This window comes from Populus trichocarpa, chromosome 1 (genome assembly GCF_000002775.5).
Source record: "Populus trichocarpa isolate Nisqually-1 chromosome 1, P.trichocarpa_v4.1, whole genome shotgun sequence".
NCBI classification, from domain to species: domain Eukaryota; kingdom Viridiplantae; phylum Streptophyta; class Magnoliopsida; order Malpighiales; family Salicaceae; genus Populus; species Populus trichocarpa.
In genome coordinates this window covers 48,361,210-48,381,979 of record NC_037285.2, presented here as the reverse complement: position 1 = coordinate 48,381,979, position 20,770 = coordinate 48,361,210, and the positions used below count along the sequence as shown (strand labels likewise).

General features: G+C 35.4%; 1 protein-coding gene and 1 pseudogene across 1 annotated transcript; one reads left to right on the top strand and one right to left on the bottom strand.

Annotated features, from left to right (window-relative positions):
* Window positions 1-2,150: 2,150 nt before the first annotated feature.
* Window positions 2,151-3,360, bottom strand: LOC7490750 (serine/arginine-rich splicing factor SR45-like; annotated as a pseudogene).
* Window positions 3,361-10,178: 6,818 nt separating this feature from the next.
* Window positions 10,179-15,938, top strand: LOC7480374 (uncharacterized). The gene is made up of 8 exons (XM_024595634.2): window positions 10,179-10,675; window positions 11,242-11,337; window positions 12,584-12,694; window positions 12,768-13,077; window positions 13,421-13,511; window positions 13,858-14,191; window positions 14,628-14,776; window positions 15,229-15,938. The coding sequence occupies exons 1-8, from the start codon at window positions 10,337-10,339 to the stop codon at window positions 15,743-15,745; spliced, it is 1,947 nt and encodes a 648-aa protein (XP_024451402.1). The 5' UTR covers window positions 10,179-10,336; the 3' UTR covers window positions 15,746-15,938.
* The last annotated feature ends 4,832 nt before the right edge of the window (window positions 15,939-20,770 follow it).

Below are 20,770 nucleotides of genomic sequence, written 5' to 3'. Positions count from 1 at the left end.
AATCTGAAATAATTAATAACCGAATAAACAAAACTGAAATAGTCGAACTTTCATATATTTTTTTAGAATAACACAATAATACTATATCGTTTGGAAACGCGGTGTAAATCTTATTCTATAAAAATTCAAATTATTTTTTTTGTTAAAAATTATTTTTTTTGTATATTTTGGATTATTTTGATGCGCTGATCTTAAAAATAATTTTAAAAAAATAAAAAATATATCATTTTGATACATTTCGACACGAAAAGCACTTTGAAAAGCAACCACAACCACACTTCCAAACAGGCTTGCAGGAAACGTCATACAAACTCGTACACTTTGCCCCTTGTCACCAGTGTTATTAAACTCGGCCCCGCCCGGCAGGTCGACCTGGGACCCGGTCGACCCGGTGGCTGGACCGGTCCCGATTTACTAAAAGACCGGCCGGGGCAACAGCCCGACCAAACCCGGGCGACCCGAAGGTCGACCCATGACCCCGGCGAACCCGGACGAGACCCTTTTTTTTTTCAAATGTGGGATTTGAAACCCATTAGTATATATACTTTATGTTCCCAAGAAAAAAGTCATGTTTTTTCAACGTGGGATAAAAAAATTTTTGGTTTAAATACTTCAACTTAAAAGGATAACATAGTATCTTTTCAATGTGGGATTTGAAGCCTATTCATATATATACTATATATTCCCAAAAAAAAATCATGTTTTTTCAATGTGGGATAACAAACTTTTTGGTTTAAATACTTCAACTTAAAAGGATAACATAGTATCTTCTCAATGTAGGATTTGAAGCCTTTTCGTATATATACTCTATGTTCCCATGAAAGAAGTTATGTTTTTTCAATGTGGGATTTGAAACCTATTAGTATATATACTTTATGTTCCCAAGAAAAAAGTTATGTTTTTTCAACGTGGGATAAAAAAACTTTTTTGATTTAAATACTTCAACTTAAAAGCTTAACATAATATCTTTTTAATGTGGAATAAAAACCTTTTTAAAATATTCTTTTAAACTTCATTGTTTACAATATGTATAACCTATATTTACATGGATTTTTTCATATAAAATATTAAAACTTTAATTTTTTTTAATTTTCCGGGTTGACCAATGAAACCCGGGATCCGGCCCCTTGGCCGGATCAATCCCGGGCCGGGTTTAATAACTATATCTGTCACCATAATTGATGATGCAAACTATCTTACATTATAAACTTAAATCCTTTTTTAATATATTTGGGTTTTCGACATGCTATAAAAATGAAATTTTGAATTGATGAATTCTCAAGAAGATTTCTTGCCAACGGAGAATTTGGATGCTGTTCCATGGCCAAGCCAACAGAAAGAAGAAAAAGGCTCAATGTCATTGTTGCATGTTGACCTAGCACGCTAGACCAAGTCTCATGACAGGGCTGGGCTCTAGAGAGTTTGCAGGACTTCTTTTTTCCATAATTATTTGCAAGAGCAAGCTTGGAAAAAATACCTTTATAACGTCTTTGGACGGTAATTCATAGCAATAAAATAACTTGGCTTCATTTAAAACCTTTAAGAAAAATGCAGTTTTTGCATTCTCGAATCAATCATCTTAGCGGGAAAAAATGAGCATGGGGGAAAAGAATTTCCATGGAGGAAGAGGCTATACTTGAATATTGAATACACAGCCTCCATAAAACACAGGAGAGACAAGCCCTGAGCAAAAGTATCAAGAACTGGATAAAATCTTCACTAGTTTATCATTCACAACTGACGAGTCAGGGAGGGCAGGGGAGAAGGTGGGAGGGAAAGGGGGGGAGGTAGAGATCAGGGAAGTAAACATTACCTATGGCTTATGCACCGCTGCTGCTACTGTTGCTACCGCTTCTTCCTCTCAAGTCTCAGGGAGAGATCTTACAGAGAGAGAGAGAGAGCTGAAAATCAGTGCATTTTTTAAGAATGATCCATGCATCGTAAAATGCCCTTGAAATTGAGCTTATTAATCATAAGAACCATGCATTGTATATAATGGATTGACATCAAAACTACATAATATATAGCTAATTGAAGAATCACCACCAAAGATGATGAAAAACGGAGTCAATCAACACCACCAAAGAATGTAACAAAAGTATTCTGAGTTCAGATATTTTTTTTACAACAGAAGGTTCAATCATATTTTGTTATACAATCAAATCTTCCAAAGCAATCAAAGTTCGTGAACTTGAGCGAGAACAAGCAGGCCAATGAATTGGAGAGCGGCTGCATCTACGAAGTGGAGACCTTCTTAGAGGACTAGGAGCTCGTCTGGGTGGTGAGCTGAGGTAAAAGGAAAAGAATTGCCAATAAGTTAGAATCCAAAGAATATCAGAAACTGTATTTATTACAACAAAGAAAACAAGTGGAACAGTGGCTTTGAGGGATTTCAGGTTTTAGACTATAATAGTTTAAAAGGTATAATTACTGTTGCCTTGGAGCAGGAGAAACGTTTACGAACATGACTACCACGCATCCTTCGGGTTGAGGCCCTAGGAAGAGATGATAATGTGTTATTAGCTTCAAAATTACTGACGATATTAAAGGAGAAAATATGTAATAGATAGTCAAGTGCCAGCCTTAATGGGGACCTATATCGCCATGGAGGAGCTAGAGGATGGAGATCGACCTCTGGGCTGGTGATGCAGGTCTCTCTGCCTTGGAGGTGTCTCACCACGACGAAATGGAGTCTGCTCGGCGTGAACCAGGAGAATCTGCACGTCTACATGGAGGATCCAGCTGACGTCTAGGAGATCCACCCCTTCAACCAACAGGAGATCTTTGAGGCGAAGCCAGACTTTTCCGATGATGAGAAGCTGACATCAACAGCAATTAATCATGAACACATACATTAATTCATGATATGGTAGAAGATAGAGTGAACATTGCCCGAACAACATTGCCATCAATCTGGGCCTGCATGGAGGCAATTTACAGCATCATTCACAGTCATATAACATTTTTCTTGTCACAGCTGCATTTAGTACCATGTATAGCAGAGCCTTTTCAGCATCTGCTCTAGTCCTAAACTCAACGTACCCAAATCCTTTTGGTAGATTAACCTGCTCAAGTGCAACATGTTATAGCACCTTAAAAGCACACATTTTACCAATTACACAGCACAAAAGCTTTTATAAACTTACAGAGTTACCTGCATGAATGAATGAAACATTAGTTTCACTATCTATGATCGTTGGTTAACATAACTGTAAGAATTCCCTAAACGATTTTACCCATCAGGAGGCAGAAAATGCAGAAAGTAAGCATTAATTTCCAACCCTTGATAAATAGAAAAGCAATGAGCAGAGTAATACTGTAACAATCCGAGTGCTCTAACATCAGCTCAAGCTCCTTCATAGTTAGAACGCCACAGCATGGAAAAAAAAGGGGGAAAAAAAACAGAGGCTTGAAAGCATGCATGTAAAACTTTACACATTAGCTCATGAAGTGCTGATTTCATTAAACAAACTTCAGAAATTAAGATACAAAAGGGGCTTGAAAAGTATCAGAATACAAGGAGAATCTTCCAGACTACATATCAGAATAAATACTAGAAAACAATTCTTACCACAGTCACAATCAAAGAGAATAGAGTCAAGCTGACATGAAGTATAAAACTGGAATCAACCAACCACGGACAAACAGTTCCTCCACAGAGTGCAGACTCCAACATATAGCTTCTTTTTTTAATTCATTGGAGAACAAGAACTTACGAAATATTGATACAAAATACCCATTAATCTAAAAATGCAGAAGTTTTACTATTGAATTGTATAAAGCTCAATCTTCTTCATGTCCACAATGAAGCCAGCAGTGCAGTTCTGTCCTCTCTGTCTTCTCCACATCAGCAGCTTCAACAATGAATACAGCAGTGCAAATCTCCAGCAAGTAACAATCACAAGCAATCCTGCAATCTTTAGTTAACTTCTTCAGCAAGCAACAGTGAAGAAGTTAGAGTTTGTTAAAGCTGTTATAGAAGTCTGTTATTCTATTAATTAACCGTTGTTTATTCTGTTTATTCTGTTTCCATACTAGTCTATATAAACAATGTAATAAACAATGGTTAAAGTGTTAAGTAAAAAGAGAGAATTCAGTTCATTATCTCTATTTCAATATGGTATCAGAGCATTTTCTTTGAAGTTTTCTTTCCGCATCTTCATCCTCTTCATCAGTTCTTTTTTTCTCTTTACTTTCTTAACAATGGCTGTCAATACCAACCCTACATCAGAGATGGATTCTTCCAATCCTTTCTTCTTGCATCATGGTAACAGTCCTGGAGCCATGATCGTCTCAAAGCCACTCAATGGTGAAAACTATAATTCATGGAAAAGGGCGATGATGATGGCTTTATCAGCCAAGAACAAACTCAGTTTTGTTAATGGCACTTTGCCTAAGCCATCCAATCTTTATGATTCTCAAGGCTTGGCATGGACTCGTTGCAATAACATGGTCCTCTCATGGTTGCTCAATTCTGTTTCAACAGAGATTGCTAATAGCATCATTTACATTGATGATGCATCTGAAATATGGATTGACCTACAGGATCGGTTTTCTCAGCACAATGGACCACGAATTTTTCAGCTCCAGAAATCTATTTCATGTTTGTCACAAGAAAACAATTCTGTGAGCTCATACTTTACTGCTATGAAAGGATTATGGGATGAGTTAGGAAATCACCAGCCAATCCCTACCTGCACATGTGGAGCTTTGAAAACTATTCTGTCTTACCATCATCAACAACAAGTCTATCAGTTCCTAATGGGATTGAATGAAAGTTATTCACAGGTTCGAGGTCAAATTTTGTTGATTGATCCACTGCCTTCAATCAATAAAGTTTTCTCACTTGTCATCCAAGAAGAGAGGCAACGTATGATTTCTTCATCAAGCCTCTCATTCAATCAGAACACCACTGCTTTGTTTACAAAGACTGTGTCTCCAACTCGTTTTGCCGGTAACAAATCCTTTCATATTCGAAAAGATCGGCCTATATGCTCTCATTGTGGTATTTCTGGTCACACTGTGGAGAAATGTTACAGAATTCATGGTTTTCCACCTGGTTACAAGTTCAACAGAGGAAAGAATGCACCTCCTAGTGTTAATCAAGTTTCTGGCTGTAATACCCCTCAGCTTCCTATTACTTATGAACAATGTCAGCAGCTAATTAACATGTTCAAACCGTCCATCTCAGAGCATGACTCGTCTGTCAACCAAGTTTCCTCATTTGCAACTAAAGAATCAGAAGTCTCCATGCAAGGTGAAAATATGACAATTGCAGGTGATTCTTCACTCACAAGTGATATGCAACTTTATGCTCTAGATTCAAAACATTCTGTTTTTGCATCTTCCTTGTCTTTAACTCAACAGTCTTCACTCACAAATTCTACCAAAACTTCTTGGATCATTGATACTGGTGTTACAGATCACATGATCTGTTCCATGTCACTTTTTACAAGTATTACTTCTGCTGTTTCCAAATCCGTAAGATTACCCAATGGACAATATGCTTCAGTTACTCACATTGGCACAATTAAGATCTCAGAATCTTTTGTTCTCATTGATGTACTTTGTATTCCTTCTTTTTCATTCAACTTAATATCTGTTAGCAAACTAATCAAAAATCTACAATGTTGTGTCATCTTCTTATCAAAGTTCTGTTTTGTTCAGCACCTTACAAGCTGGAAAACGATTGGTGTGGGTAAAGAAGCTGGAGGTTTATATCATTTGCTGTAAAATCCAGTTTCTTTTTTACCTAAGAATTCTGTTTCTGTCAATTCTGTAAAATTCGTGTCCAATCATGTTGTCACTGATTTAGCCTCTGCTAGTTTCTCTGTAAACTTTGTCAATAAAAGCTTATGGCATTATAGATTAGGACATCCTTCAGACTTGCCTTTGAGATTACTTTCTCATGTAATTCCTCAAGTTCTACATGAATCAAATAAGAATTGCAGCATCTGTCCATTGGCCAAACAACATCGTTTATCTTTTCCCCATAGTTCATCCATTTCCCCACAACCTTTTGATTTAATTCATTGTGATATTTGGGGCCCATTTTCTACAAAATCTCTTACTGGTTCATCATATTTTCTGACCATTGTTGATGATCATACCAGATTTACATGGATTCACCTTTTAGAAAATAAATCTCAAACCAGAACTCACATTCAAGCTTTCTTCAATCTGGTTGAGACACAATTCAATGCTAAAATCAAGTCGGTCAGATAATGGAGTTGAGTTCAACATGAGCCATTTCTATGCATCAAAGGGTGTTGTCCATCAACTAAGCTGCGTTGAAACACCACAACAAAACTCCACTGTTGAACGTAAACACCAGCATATTTTGAATGTGGCTAGATCCATTCATTTTCAGTCACATTTGCCTTTAAAGTTTTGGGGGGATTGTATTCTTACAGTCGTGCATTTGATAAATAGAATTCCTACTCCTATACTGCACAATAAGTCTCCTTATGAAACCTTGTTTAAATCCCCTCCATCATATTCTCATTTGCGAGTATTTGGTTGTCTCTGTTATGCCAATACTCTTCTTCGCAATCGACATCAGTTTGATCCTAGAGCTAAGCCATGCATATTTCTTGGTTACCCCTTTGGCATGAAAGGTTACAAACTTTATGATTTACATCTCAAAACTGTGTTTGTTTCCAGAGATGTTGTGTTCCATGAAACTATATTTCCTTTTGCACTCACGTATCCTATATCTCCTAATGATTCTGTCTTACCTTTGCCTATTCCAATACATGACTCAGCTTTTCCTTTACTTGATCCCTTACTTACAAATTCTTTCCCATTGAGTTCCATCAATGATTCACCTTCTAGTTCAAGTAACATGAATCCCACTACAGAACCATGTATACCATCTGCTTCAGAAATTACACCGCATCCCAGTAGAAAGTCTTCTAGGGTAAAACACACACCTGGATATTTGCATGACTATCATTGTCATATTGCAACCTCCACTTCAGATCCTGCACCTTCGTCTACAGTTTCAGGTATTCCTTATTCTCTTTCTTCAGTTCTTTCATATGATCATCTTTCCTCTACTCAGAAATTATTTAGTCTTTCTATCTCTGCACTTGTTGAACCCACATCTTATATCCAAGCTGTTAAACATGAGGAATGACGTGAGGCTATGGATAATGAGATCAAAGCACTTGAACAAAATGATACATGGACTGTAGTTGATCTCCCTGCTTCCAAGCATGTTATTGGGTGCAAATGGGTTTACAAAGTCAAGTTAAAATCTGATGGGACTTTGGAGAGGTATAAAGCCAGGTTAGTTGCCAAGGGCTATAATCAGTGTGAAGGATTGGATTACTACGAGACTTTTTCTCCTGTGGCTAAGCTCACCACTGTCAGAACCCTTTTAACAGTTGCCGTAGTAAAGAAGTGGGATCTTCATCAGTTGGATGTGAATAATGCTTTTCTTCATGGCCAATTAGATGAAGAAGTCTACATGTCTTTACCTCCTGGCTTTGCCAAACAGGGGGAGTCCAAAGTATGCAAATTACACAAGTCAATCTATGGCTTAAAGCAAGCTTCTAGGCAATGATTTGCTAAATTTTCTTCTGCCCTGCTCGAGTTTGGATTCATACAGTCCAAAGCTGATTACACCTTATTTACAAGAACTTTGGGGGGTTCATTCATCGCATTATTGGTTTATGTTGATGATATAATTGTTGCCAGCGATAATTCAGCCGAGGTTTCAAAATTTATCCAACTGCTTAATGATAGATTTAAGCTAAAAGACCTTGGTCAGTTGAAATATTTCCTTGGTTTGGAAATAGCTCGCAGTGAGCTTGGCATCTCTGTCAGCCAAAGAAAATATGCCTTGGAAGTTCTTGAAGATACTGATATGTTGGCTTCAAAACCAGTACAATTTCCAATGGAACCTAATATGAAATTCTCTAAAGATTCTGGACAAATCTTAGATGATCCTACTGCCTACAGACGGCTTGTTGGGCGGTTACTTTATCTCACTATCAGCAGACCTGACATTTGATTTGCAGTGCAAGTCTTAAGTCAATTTATGGACAAGCCTAGAGTCCCTCATTTAACTGCAGCAACTAGAGTCATGCGCTACATTAAAGCATCTCCAGCTCAAGGGTTGTTCTTTCCAGTTATTTCTAGTTTACAAATGAAGGCATTCTGTGATTCTGACTGGGCAGGTTGTGTTGATTCCAGAAGATCAGTAATAGGATACTGTGTCTTCCAAGGGCAGGTTGTGTTGATTCCAGAAGATCAGTAACAGGATACTGTGTCTTCCTTGACAATTCTTTGATTTCTTGGAAATCCAAGAAACAAACCACTGTATCCAGGTCTTCTGCTGAGGCTAAGTACAGAGCAATGGCATCCACTTGTTGTGAGGTTGTGTGGCTTCACAATCTTCTTCAAGACCTACAAGTTCCACCTCAAACTACTCTTCTTTATTGTGACAGTAAAGCTGCTCTTCACATTGCAGCTAACCCCGTCTATCATGAGCGTACAAAACATATTGACATTGATTGTCATGTGGTTCGCGAGAAGATTCAGTTAGGCATTCTGCGCACTTTTCATGTTTCCTCCAAACACTAGCTCGAGGATATATTTACTAAGGCTCTTGGCTTCACTCACTTTTATCCTTTGTTGTCCAAGATGAGTCTTCATAACATTTATTCTCCTTGATCCTTTTATACGTCTCATCTTGAGGGGGAGTATTGAATTGTATACAGCTCAATCTTCTTCACGTCCACAATAAAGCCAGCAGTGCAGTTCTGTCCTCTCTGTCTTCTCCACATCAGCAGCTTCAACAATGAATACAGCAGTGCAAATCACCAGCAAGTAACAGTCACAAGCAATCCTGCAATCTTTAGTTAACTTCTTCAGCAAGCAACAGTGAAGAAGTTAGAGTTTGTTAAAGTTGTTAGAGTTAGTTAAAGCTGTTATAGAAGTCTGTTATTCTGTTAATTAACCGTTGTTTATTTTGTTTATTCTGTTTCCATACTAGTCTATATAAACAATGTAATAGACAATGGTTAAAGTGTTAAGTAAAAAGAAAGAATTCAGTTCATTATCTCTATTTCAATATTTACATCACTAACAACCCCTTTAATTAATCTATTATGCTCAGGCTTAATGGTATATGCTTTATCGATGATCAATTGTGCTTTAACATCCTTCAAATGCTTTCTTTAGCAATTAAACTACAGAATTACAAGTTCATAATTAATCAAAAGAAAAGAAAAGAAAAGAAAAACACTTAATAACTAATCATAGTCCTTCCCCACCATAAAAAAATGGTGGAGGACCTGGAACCGAAGCCTGACCGCGATGAAGGACCTGCCTCGCATTGGCTTTGCTATTTCCGAAACCTGATTGCAGCTTAAATCTGTTTTTTTAATTAAAATTTGAATTTTTTTTAAATTAATTTTTTTAATGTTTTGATTTATTAATATAAAAATTAAATTTAATAAATATTATTTTAATATATTTTTAAATTTTAAAAATAATTTTTATCATATTTTTTAAACTCTCATGTAAAAACTAAGAAGATAGCATGTGTAGGCTTTATAAAATGAAAAAAATGAAAAAAATAATTTTTTCGTTTTTCTTAAAAAAAAACATAAGAATATATTTTTTAAAAAGAAATAACATTAAATAGTACAGTTATTAAACCCTACTTAATATTATTGTCAATTTGTTAATTTAACAATTTAAAATTTAATTTAAATTGAGTTTCACTTTGAATTATTTTAAATGTTTCAATTTAAATAATATTAACAGTTACTCTAATTAATTTTATAAAATTTTAAAAAAAAATAATTAGATTTGATTAATTTAATGATGCATACAATAACCTAATAATCCATAATTTAAATTAAATTAAGTCTCAAGAGCCAAACTGACAAATTAATTATTCATGAGCGTAATTTATTTATTATCTGTAGTTTAAATCTTAAGATTTTATAAATGTAATTTGATATAAATGATTTACTTGAAAAATAAAATTAATTCTAGTTTTTAATATATTAATTTTGATTTAAGAAAATAACAAGAATTAATTTTTTTTTCCTTGTAAATAGACTTACTTAAGCATCTTCCCAAAAACTTGATCAAAATATAGAAATTAAATACCTAAACCATTAAAACAAAAATAAATAAATAATCATATAGTAAAGACCCGACCCGACCCGACCCGAAACCAAAACCCTACTAAAACCTTCTCCATCTCTCTTTCCAATTTCCATGGCGACTGTCTTGCTCTTCAAGACATAACAACACCAGAAGAACCCTAAACCCAGGGGTCCTCTCCACACTGTCTTTTCTTTTTACAAAAAAGGAAATGGGAAGAACAAGCGAAATTGGAGGGCTAATCTCAGCACTAGCAGCCTCCTTTTCTTTTTCTCAATCAAATCTTGTGTCTTTTGCTGATGGCCCTTTTAATTTCTCTCCTTTTTCTTCCTCAAATCCTTCTCCTTCCCCTCCTCAAACTTCTTCTCTTTCTGACCAATCTCAGCCGTCCGCTCTGCCTCCATCAACGGTCGCGGGTAGTGGTGAGTCTGGTCCTAGAGCTCCTAGGAATGATAACCCACGAACAACGTCGTCTGGTTTTGATCCTGAGGCTTTAGAGAGAGGTGCTAAGGCTCTGAAGGAGATTGCCTCTTCTTCCCATGCTAAAAAGGTGGAAACTTTATTTCAAAGAAAGTAGTTTTTTGTGGGGTTCTGAGGTTGTTTTAAGTATGGCTTTTTTTTTGGTGGTGGGTTTTATGGGAAATTTGTGAAAATGGGTTTGTGGTGTTTTTGCTGGGTTTTTGAAATTAGATTTTGTTTATTGTTTATTGGGTGTTTTTTTGGTGGGTTTTTAAGTGGGAGGATTTTTTTTAGATATTTTTGTTGGGTTTTGAGATTGCTTTTGTGGAGTTTTGATTTTAGCTTTGAAGTTTATGTTGTTATTTCTAGTTATGGAGATGAGTGGATAGAGAATTTCAATTATTTTAAAGTCTACTTTTTTTTTGCATTGGTATAAAAAAATTAGAGTTTAAGTTAGTTTTCCGGAATTGCTTGAGTGAATTGAATTGTTCTTAGTTTTCCATTTCCAGGCCTTTGGATTCATTTTGCTGTTGTGAAATTTGCGTGCTCGAAATGACTTTTGACAGGATTTTTTGGTTATTCATTGATGTAGAATGTGCATTTGAATGGTTCTTCAGTTAATGGATGTGCTAATAGTGGTGCTTGTTGTCTGTGTAGGTCTTTGAATCTATAAAGACACAAGAAGCAACGAGACAGGCAGAATTGGCTGCAAAGGCTGCAGAATATAAGGCAATGCAAGCTCAGGCAGAAACTGTAAGTTACACTATGATGAGTTCCTCTCTTTTTTTTTTAATTTCCGTCAAGCTTGTGACTTGTGAGACCTCTTTGTTAGCCATTAAATGGTTGGTGGCTAAGAAGTCTTAAAGATACTTGAAGTGAAAATGCATATTGGAGTCTCTGCTGTTGTCTTGTTGGGTTCCTTTTACTTGATCAAGTGGTGGCTAAGAGTCACCTGTTATTTTTGTAGGTCTTCGAAATAATAACATGACTGACCTCAATTTCTTTTTTGGAAACTGCCAACTAATCTCGGAGTTATGAACTCAGGAATGCATATTGCTAGGATAGGCATTGAATTCTATACGTCATTTATTTCTCCTGGAATACAAATGAGGGGGCTTTCCTGACAAAATTAAAGTTAATCTGCTTGGTTGCAATTCTTCTTTTTTTGTGACCAAGTTTTCTGATTGAGGCATATCAGGTCTTCCTTTAGTGTGGATCACATAAAATGTTCTTTAATCGGTGGCTTGCAGAAATTGCTATGTGATCTTAAATGCCCTTTTACTAGCACCCAGTGGATTAGTTGTTGAGGTGAAACATCTATCTTATGCTACTATTTCTAGATTGCTACTTTCCACTGCCAACATTTTATCCTCTATTAGGTATTAGGTGTAGGTTGAGAACTTGTGCTAGATGTGTTTCTTCATTTTTCTCTGTTTTTTACTGATGTGAATCGGAGTTCTGTTGGGGAATAGTTGTGGTTCTTTATTGGTTTTCCCTGTGTTTTATCAGTTATTGTTATCAGTGCAGTTATGTTAGGGTTAAGACAATTTTTCTGTAGATCAGCTTCTTATTAGAAATCTGTTAGTATTTGAGTCATAGTTTTTCTTAAATTTCCTGTAGTTTAATTTTGAAGTTTTAGCTGAAATTGGTATTTGTGCACTTAGAAAATTTCCAACCATTAAGCCCCTTTACTTTCTTGTTGAATGAAAGGCACCCACTCTCCTAAGGGGAAAAATAAGTTTCAAAATAGAGGCAGATAATTTGTTTTTCTCTGCTCATTAATTCACCTAAAGCAATGTACTTGTTAGTTGTGGCAAATGGCTTGTGGGAGATTGGTCTTTGATTTTTTGTTATGAGAAGTTGACAATAGAATCTGTGTTACTATATTCCTGCAGAATGAATTTTGCTTTTGCAGACTTGATATGTTTTGAGGATTGACACATTTTTTGTTGCTGACATATCATCATTTTTCTTAAATTTTCTTCCATATGCTTGGCAGGAGAGACAAAGGGTGGTATATGATGAGCAGAAGAAGCTGGCTCAGCACCAGGCGCAAACTAAATCCCAGATGGCTCGCTATGAAGATGAGCTGGCTAGGAAGAGGATGCAGGCATGTACTGTTAACATTTTAGGATTGAAAGGAGTTATTTCATGGAGAGGAGTTTAATTTGTTCATATTACAGGCTGAAAATGAATATCAAAGAGCAAGGAACCAAGAGCTCGTGAAACTGCAAGAAGAATCATCAATAAGACTGGAGCAGGCTCGAAGAGCAACAGAAGAACAGATTCAAGCACAGCGGCGACAAACAGAGAGGGAAAAGGCTGAGGTAGAACGTGAAACAATTAGAGTGAGAGCTATGGCAGAAGCAGAAGGGAGAGCCCATGAAGCAAAGCTAGCTGAAGATGTTAATAGGCGAATACTGAAGGATCGTGCAAATGCTGAAATGGAGAAATGGGTTGCTGCAATAAACACTACCTTTGAGCACATTGGAGGTATAAACTCAATCACATGCACTAGCTTAAACTTGGAGAAAGCCTTGTTTGAAGAGAGCCTTGGCTATGGCATTTATAAAAGATTATGATTATTAGGAAGGGCTGGACTTCTCTTGGTTAACTGATGGCCCTACCTCTCTACCCTAGCTCAGGGACCCTGTCCATCAGCAAATCAACTGAATGCTTGATGGTCCCTGATTTCTCTACATCAAATCTGGTGTTCTACTAATTAATTTTAACAGTACTCTTCATAAAGCTTTAATTGCATTGTTTTGGTTTTATTGGCTCATTGATTGTTGCTCAAGAAGATACCATCTTATGTGAGTCTATCTAACTTTTATAGGTGGTTTGCGAGCTGTTTTAACCGATCAAAACAAGCTGGTTGTTGTTGTGGGAGGGGTCACAGCTCTTGCAGCGGGGATTTACACAACAAGGTAAAAATTACTCTTGCTTGAAGATGCTGATTGGTGGACTTGTATGCTGTTAGTGACCTTTGCAGGTTTTTTCCTGTAATTAATATGTAGTCAAACTTTGGAGATTCTGAGTTTGCTATGTTTGTTGTTATTTTGAGTAGATGGCCTTGAGTTGTCAAGGTCTTAAATGGTTGGTCAGTGTGCTGAATATCAGTTTACATCTTTAGATGTCTAGTTGGCCATGTCTGGGTCTGCTATTGCGCAGTTAGTGTGGAAGTGTGAGCAGTCAATTTTCTACTGTGTCCACCAAGTCTCCTGAATGTGTGAATTAACTCTACAGCTTTTGCTTCCAATTTTTGAATTGCAGAGAAGGTGCTCGAGTGATCTGGAGCTATGTGGATAGAATATTAGGACAACCATCACTAATACGAGAGTCCTCCAAGGGCAAATACCCTTGGTCAGGAGTTTTTACCCGTTCCTTTAGAACTTTATCAAGTGGTGCTAATAAAGGGTCAGCTTCTAAAAATGGAAATGGATTTGGTGATGTGATTTTACATCCTTCTCTTCAGAAACGAATTGAACAGCTGGCTAATGCAACTGCCAATACAAAATCCCATCAGGCTCCATTTCGAAACATGCTTTTCTATGGTCCTCCAGGAACAGGGAAAACAATGGCTGCTAGAGAGTTAGCTCAAAAATCTGTATGATATCTAAGCTTAATTTAATTTTTTTATTAGTACTTTGAAGTCTTCAATTCATTAATTATGCCATGTGATGTCAATCTTCTTTGTTCAGTATTGAAGTTGCAAGCATGAATTGAGAGATTGTAGTGCATTCACTTTTCTGACCTTGTCATGTCATGGATTCATTGGGATGGAAGTCAAAATGTTTGTCATAAATTCACATGTTTATTGCCATAACCATTTCTGCTTTCTGCTGGCTAGCTAGTATTTTTTATTTGGGATTAGATATTTGGCACTTTTGACTCACAAGTTTGATAAATGTAAATTTATTGACACTTCAAATTGCTCTTGTAGAGTTCGCATTTCATATGTTATCACATCATATTAAGATAGCTTCTGAAAAATGTGTTGCTGCTTCTTTTCTTCTTTCTTCTGACTTCAAATTTACATGCAGGGTTTAGATTATGCCTTGATGACTGGTGGAGATGTTGCTCCTCTGGGATCACAGGCTGTCACAAAGATTCACCAGTTATTTGACTGGGCCAAGAAGTCTCGGAGGGGTTTGTTGCTATTCATTGATGAAGCAGATGCATTTCTGTGCGAGTAAGTGACAATTTTCTTTTGGATAAAAGAATTTCATTTCAAGGAGTTTAAAATACTTTGTTAATGGCCATATAAGATGCTTGAGGTGTCATTCTTCAGTCTGAAAAATGAACTAAAATAAAATTAAACAAATAAAATAGACTAAAATCCCCTTTAGTTTGGTGTGTACTTATAAAGTATCTCTTTATGGAGAGAACATTTATGCACTAGCAGATAATTTTATTAGTTTTTGAATTTTAGTCTACTTTAATGCAGCCTGTGTTATTCTGAGTGAGCTGATAAAATGTTGAACTATATAAAATAATGTTAAATGGGTAAAAGCAAGACATAATTTGCTCATAAATATTACTGTACCCTGCTAGTTATTTAGTTCTAGTAAATTTATTTTCAGTTTTACAAGTTGAACCAGGTTCCCGCTTGAGAGAAATGAATTTGTTTCCTGAACATTGCAGGCGGAATAAGACCTACATGAGCGAAGCTCAACGAAGTGCACTTAATGCCCTTCTTTTCCGCACTGGTGACCAGTCCAAGGACATAGTCCTTGCTCTTGCCACAAACCGCCCTGGTGATCTTGATTCAGCTGTTGCAGACCGGATAGATGAAGTCCTGGAATTTCCTTTACCTCAGACAGAGGAACGCTTCAAGCTGCTCAAGCTTTATCTGGACAAGTATATAGCTCAGGCTGGATCAAGAAAATCTGGCTGGCTTCAGAACTTGTTCAAAAGACAACCGCAGAAGATAGAAATAAAGGGATTGACCGATGATATCTTAAAGGAAGCAGCAGAAAGAACAGAGGGATTTTCTGGGAGAGAAATTGCAAAATTGATGGCAAGTGTCCAAGCAGCAGTTTATGGAAGTCAGAATTGTGTGCTTGACTCAGCCCTCTTCAGAGAAGTGGTAGATTATAAAGTTGCAGAACATCAACAAAGGAGTAAACTGGCATCAAAATCAGATGAAAAAAGTGCTTAAGGTGTCTGTATGTTGAAATGCTTTTTTTTTTATTGGGCAGTTCTTTTATTCGGATAAGGATAAGGTACATGAGTGACTTAGCTAACCAAAAAAGCCCACATTTTTTGGTTCCGGGCATCATGTTGTTACCATTATTTCCCCCCCTTTCATGGGGGAATTTTGAAATGTGTTAGATTGTGATGATTCTTTGGTATATTTGTTTCATTTGGCTTGTTATTGGCATCTTTATCATGCCTCTCCCTTCAACTTCTGTTGTAAATTTACCCAAAAACGAGTGTCGGAGATGATGTGCTGGTAAATTCGTAAAGAATATGAATTAATAAAAAGCATGCAAACACAAAAATCTTCCCTATGAATCTTCAAAGAGAATTATACAATGTAACCCAAAAAAGAAACAGAGAATACAGAGCCTTATGGAAACCTTCATTGCTTTAATCTTCAAGATATAGATCGCCCTTCATCTTCAAGATATCGTCGGTCTCCAAGGCTGGCCAGCCACCGTCTTTCCCATCTTCCCTGCATACGAGGAAGAGAGCGACTCTTTCTTAGATCAGGATAGGAAGACAGTTTTTGAAACCAGGATAATGAAACTTTTCTAGGCTTCTAGCCACTGCCCATCAACTTTCTATGGTCCATTGCAACTTTGGAAGAATTCTACCTTGGCATTTCTTCATGAAACATGCCATTCCAGATTGCTGCACCGGTATTGATAATTCCATGAGGCTCACCAGTGGATTTTGCACAAGGAACGCCGTGCAATTTCTTCAACAAGTCTTCAAGCAAGATATGTTCCTACATCTCCTAACGTTATAGATCTCCAAAAGCAAGCAACAATTTGGCCTCCTGTGCTCAAATTCTTCGTCCACAGAGAAAACGAACTTGTCATTCCAAGTAGGGTTTGTGTTCCCGGTTCTGTCAACTCTTGAGACAACCTTTTCCTTAGGGTTGATGTAGGCCACCACGTAGGTTTGCACAGGAGTTGAAGATGAGTTGCTCATAGACGTGAGCTCTTGTGCTGATATGAGAATGATCTCCATGATGATTGCTTTACGTAATGAAGATGTCTCCATGCTGACGCTGTAGAATGAATGTAGGATGAACAGCTGGGGTTTTTTTTCTCAGGTATGAGAGAATAGGTTAAAGGGTCCGGAAGCATTGTGCTTCATTTTTGAAGTATTTCACTTCCATTTGAAGGTTGATCGTCTTCATATATAATGTGTTGTTTGTTTTATAATCAATTTCAATAATCATCAAAGTCAAGTTATTGCAAATATATAGCTATATAAGTAGTTCTAAATCTTGGATAAGTTTTATAGGTTGATCTAGAATTCAGCTGATTCAGGATTTCAACCAGTTGTATTTTAAAAGAAAATAGAAAAAGAGAATAGATTAAATAATCTGGTCAAAAACCTAAGTTAACCCATTAATCTTCTAGTTATAAATTTGATCCAGTCAAAACCTGGCTCTTAACTCGTTGATTTTTTAAAAAAAAAATTGTTCAAAATATTGTAAAATATGTGTTAAAGATTTATAATCAAAACCATGAAAACTAGAAACATTTTATATATCTGGAGAACATAAAATTGAAATTAAGTAGATTATACTTTTATCTTCTATTTTTTCAAGTAATGTTTGCATTACATAATATCATAATTCAGATAAAAAAAAAGATATTCAATAAAAAAAAAAGTAAAATATCACTCTAAATTATGTTCTTATTGTTAAAATATAATTAAAGAAATCAAAGCAAGCAAAGGAATTTTTTTCTAGTTGGATATCAATATAAACAAGGTTGTTAAAATCGCGATTTGACTCGTAAAATCGTACGATTTTACAAGTCAATATATGTTTAACGTGCAAAATCATTCTAAAAACTCGAAAATAGTTGAAATCGGATAAAATCGTTAAAATCGAGTGAAATCACGTACGTAAAAACACGATTTCACCACCGATTTAACGATTTCATCATAGAACATAAATTGTCATTGTTGTTTCCTCCAGCTCCAAATGTCCAACGACTATTGGCCTATTGCTATTACAGAACAAAACAAAATCACGTTCTTTCATCGCGTTTAATTTCACTTTCATACACACAGAGAACAAAATCAAAATCTCTAAATTTCTAAATCCTTAGTCTCTTTCTCTCAGTCGTCTAACAATCAACCACCACCACCAGCCCTCTTTTTTTTTCCATCATCGACGGTGTCCTTTTCACCAGCCACCGTGAGATCCAGAGTCCGTTATATAAATGATTCTTTAAAATTTGAATACTAGCCTAAAAAACAAAAGGAGGAAAGATAATAGAAAACAAAGAGCCGGCTAAAAAGGAAGTGAAATGGAGAGACAATGAAAAAACAAAAAACACTAATTTTTCAAGTAAAAAATCTAAAGCAGACAAATTAACAAAAACTAAAATAGTTAGTGTTTTTACCTTGCATAAAATTACTGTTCATTATCTCACAAATTATTGTGGATTGTAACAGTGATTTTTTGTTAAAATTTTCAATTTGATCCTTGAAGTTTTTATTTGTATAATTAAGCCCTTTTGAGCCAAAATTAGTATCTAATTTCATGTTTTTTTTTTTTTTAGAAAGAGGGTTGAATTGAAAGATAAAGAACTAAAGTGAAAAACACGTGTAATATAGGTGGCGCTTTCAAATTTGTTTGTGAAGTACATTTTAGTCCCCAGCATTTTTTTGTTATAAGGTGATCGGTCCCATTAATTTTTAAAAAATACATTTTGATACCAAACTTTATTTTTTTAATTTTTCAGTTTTCTTCATGGGATGGGAGAGGATTTGTTGGATTCTGGCAAAGAGAAAAAAAACTATTTGTTGGTGACGATTACGACCACCAAACAAGTTAAAATTAGTGTTAACAAGTTCCATTAAGTTATAAGAGTCTTATGGTGGTTATTTTAAACCTCAATGTAGCCTACAAAACCCAATCTATATCAAGGATGCAATTTTTTTCAGTTTGATTTAGTGGTTTGGATCCTTTTTTTGGTTTAACGGGTTGATAGGTTAGTTTCTTGATGTTTGTAGGGTGTTTTGTGGTTGAAAACGGGTTTTTTGGGTAAAAAAACTTGTAGGCCTGATTTCCTAACTATAACAATGATGGCAGGAATCTGAGTTGGCAGACAATACATAGTCTACAACAGCAGGTGACGTGTTCCCTGCATGTTCTTTATTTTCAAAAAAAAGGGGTGGACAACAAAAAATTTAAAAAAATAGGCCTAGGCGCACGGGCCTAGACTTCAAGGCCCACACGCTTGGGCTTTTCCTTTTCTAGTATTTTTTTTTAATTAATATTTTTTAACTGTATTGGATGTCTTTAATTTTTTATAGGTTAGTGTGATTCATCTGTAATTTTTTATATAAATTAAATTTATTTTTATAAATTAAAATGTTTATTTCTTATGATATTTTTAATATGTGCAACCTTACATAGTTTTTTTTCTTTTATTTTATAAAATAAATTTTATATGTTTGTCAATTTTTATTACAAATTGGTTTTAATAAACAAATTCGTTAAACACAACCGGGTAAATGACTCATGTTGAGCTATTAAATATCTTAATTTATATTTGTATCTTAATTGTTGCAATTTCATTTTTATTTATAATCAAATTTTTTTATTGAATTATCATAAATCTAGAACACACAATAAACACACAATCTTGACATATCTTATGTCCAGATCATGAATTTCGCGTGTTAACCAAGCTTTTCCCATAGAAATTTTTTTTCATTTATTTCTTGTTTATGTTGCCTTATTTTTTATCATATTATCATATTAATCAAAATTTAATTCGATTATCAAATTTTTCTCACTTCTTTAAAAGCACGATCGTCTCCTATTTTTTTTAATTTAAAAAAAATTATCCGGCTCGTAGTGTCGCGCAGGCCACTAATCTAGTCTGAACTAAACTCGACCAAATCAAAATAAATATTTTTTAAAAAAACAACTTTATTTTAGATATGAAACCTAGATTTAATCCAGTGACATGCAAGCTGACTCGATAACGTAGATACGTAAGCTATTTTTCAAGTCTAATCACAAGCCAGGTTTCAAAACTATACCACCGGAAGTTACTTACTATGATTCCAAATCCGGTATCCTCCCTATCTACATCCAAGCCTTTTCAGGGCAGCTTTTTGCCTTTTTTAAGAGCCCGGAAAGCTCCTTGTAAACACCATAATTAGTTAGTGTGTTGATGTGATCATTTTCCTCTCTAAACAAAAAAATATACTATACAAAGACTCTGATTCTACCAGTGGAAAGGCACTTTCATCTCCTTCCAAGTGTTTTTCTTATGGCTATCTTCAAGGCTGGTTGGTGGTGTTTCAAGATCTTGTTGGTGCCATATCAAGATATGGTAAGATCTCAATAGTTTCCACAATGGAGTGGAGTGATGATCGTAGGTTATAATGTTGTAATCATAATCATCAAGAAGCTAGGAATTAAGCAATGATGGTGGTAGTATTTGCTAATTGATCTTCTTCCTTGCCTTTTTTTTTATATATAAATGTTTGTTCTGATATTATAATTATATTTTTTTACTCGTTGATGAAGGTTTTTTCATTAATTTACACGTTAATTGAGATTAAATTCTTTTCTAAACGATTTTAAAAAATTAACGAGAAATATTCAATCACTTCTTACTTCTACCACGAAATTGAACAGTGTTATTATTGAATTGTTGATTCACAAGGCTGAAATATAATTTTTTACCGAACAGGAAAAAAAACAACCTTGAGGGTTTTTATTTAGACGAAGGATCAAGAATAATGAAATGAAAACAACAAAGAATCACCATGATTAAACATTAGATCATGGTGTTTACCATACACTAATCCAACAATTAAGAATGGTAATTAGTGCATTACGAGCAATATTACTCCAAAGCATTATAATCCCACTTCGAACTAATAAGATCATGCTGGCACCACCTGCTTACATGAAGATCGATTTACCAAGTCCTTGACATTGATGCATGCATGGAGAGATCGAGCTCCATTGATT

Excerpts from the sequence above, each read along its gene's own strand:
- LOC7480374 (XM_024595634.2), top strand. The coding sequence starts at position 10,337 with ATGGGAAGAACAAGCGAAATTGGAGGGCTAATCTCAGCACTAGCAGCC. Across the intron at positions 11,338-12,583 it reads TGCAAGCTCAGGCAGAAACT|GAGAGACAAAGGGTGGTATA; the intron begins GTAAGTTACACT and ends TATGCTTGGCAG. Across the intron at positions 14,777-15,228 it reads GCAGATGCATTTCTGTGCGA|GCGGAATAAGACCTACATGA; the intron begins GTAAGTGACAAT and ends TGAACATTGCAG.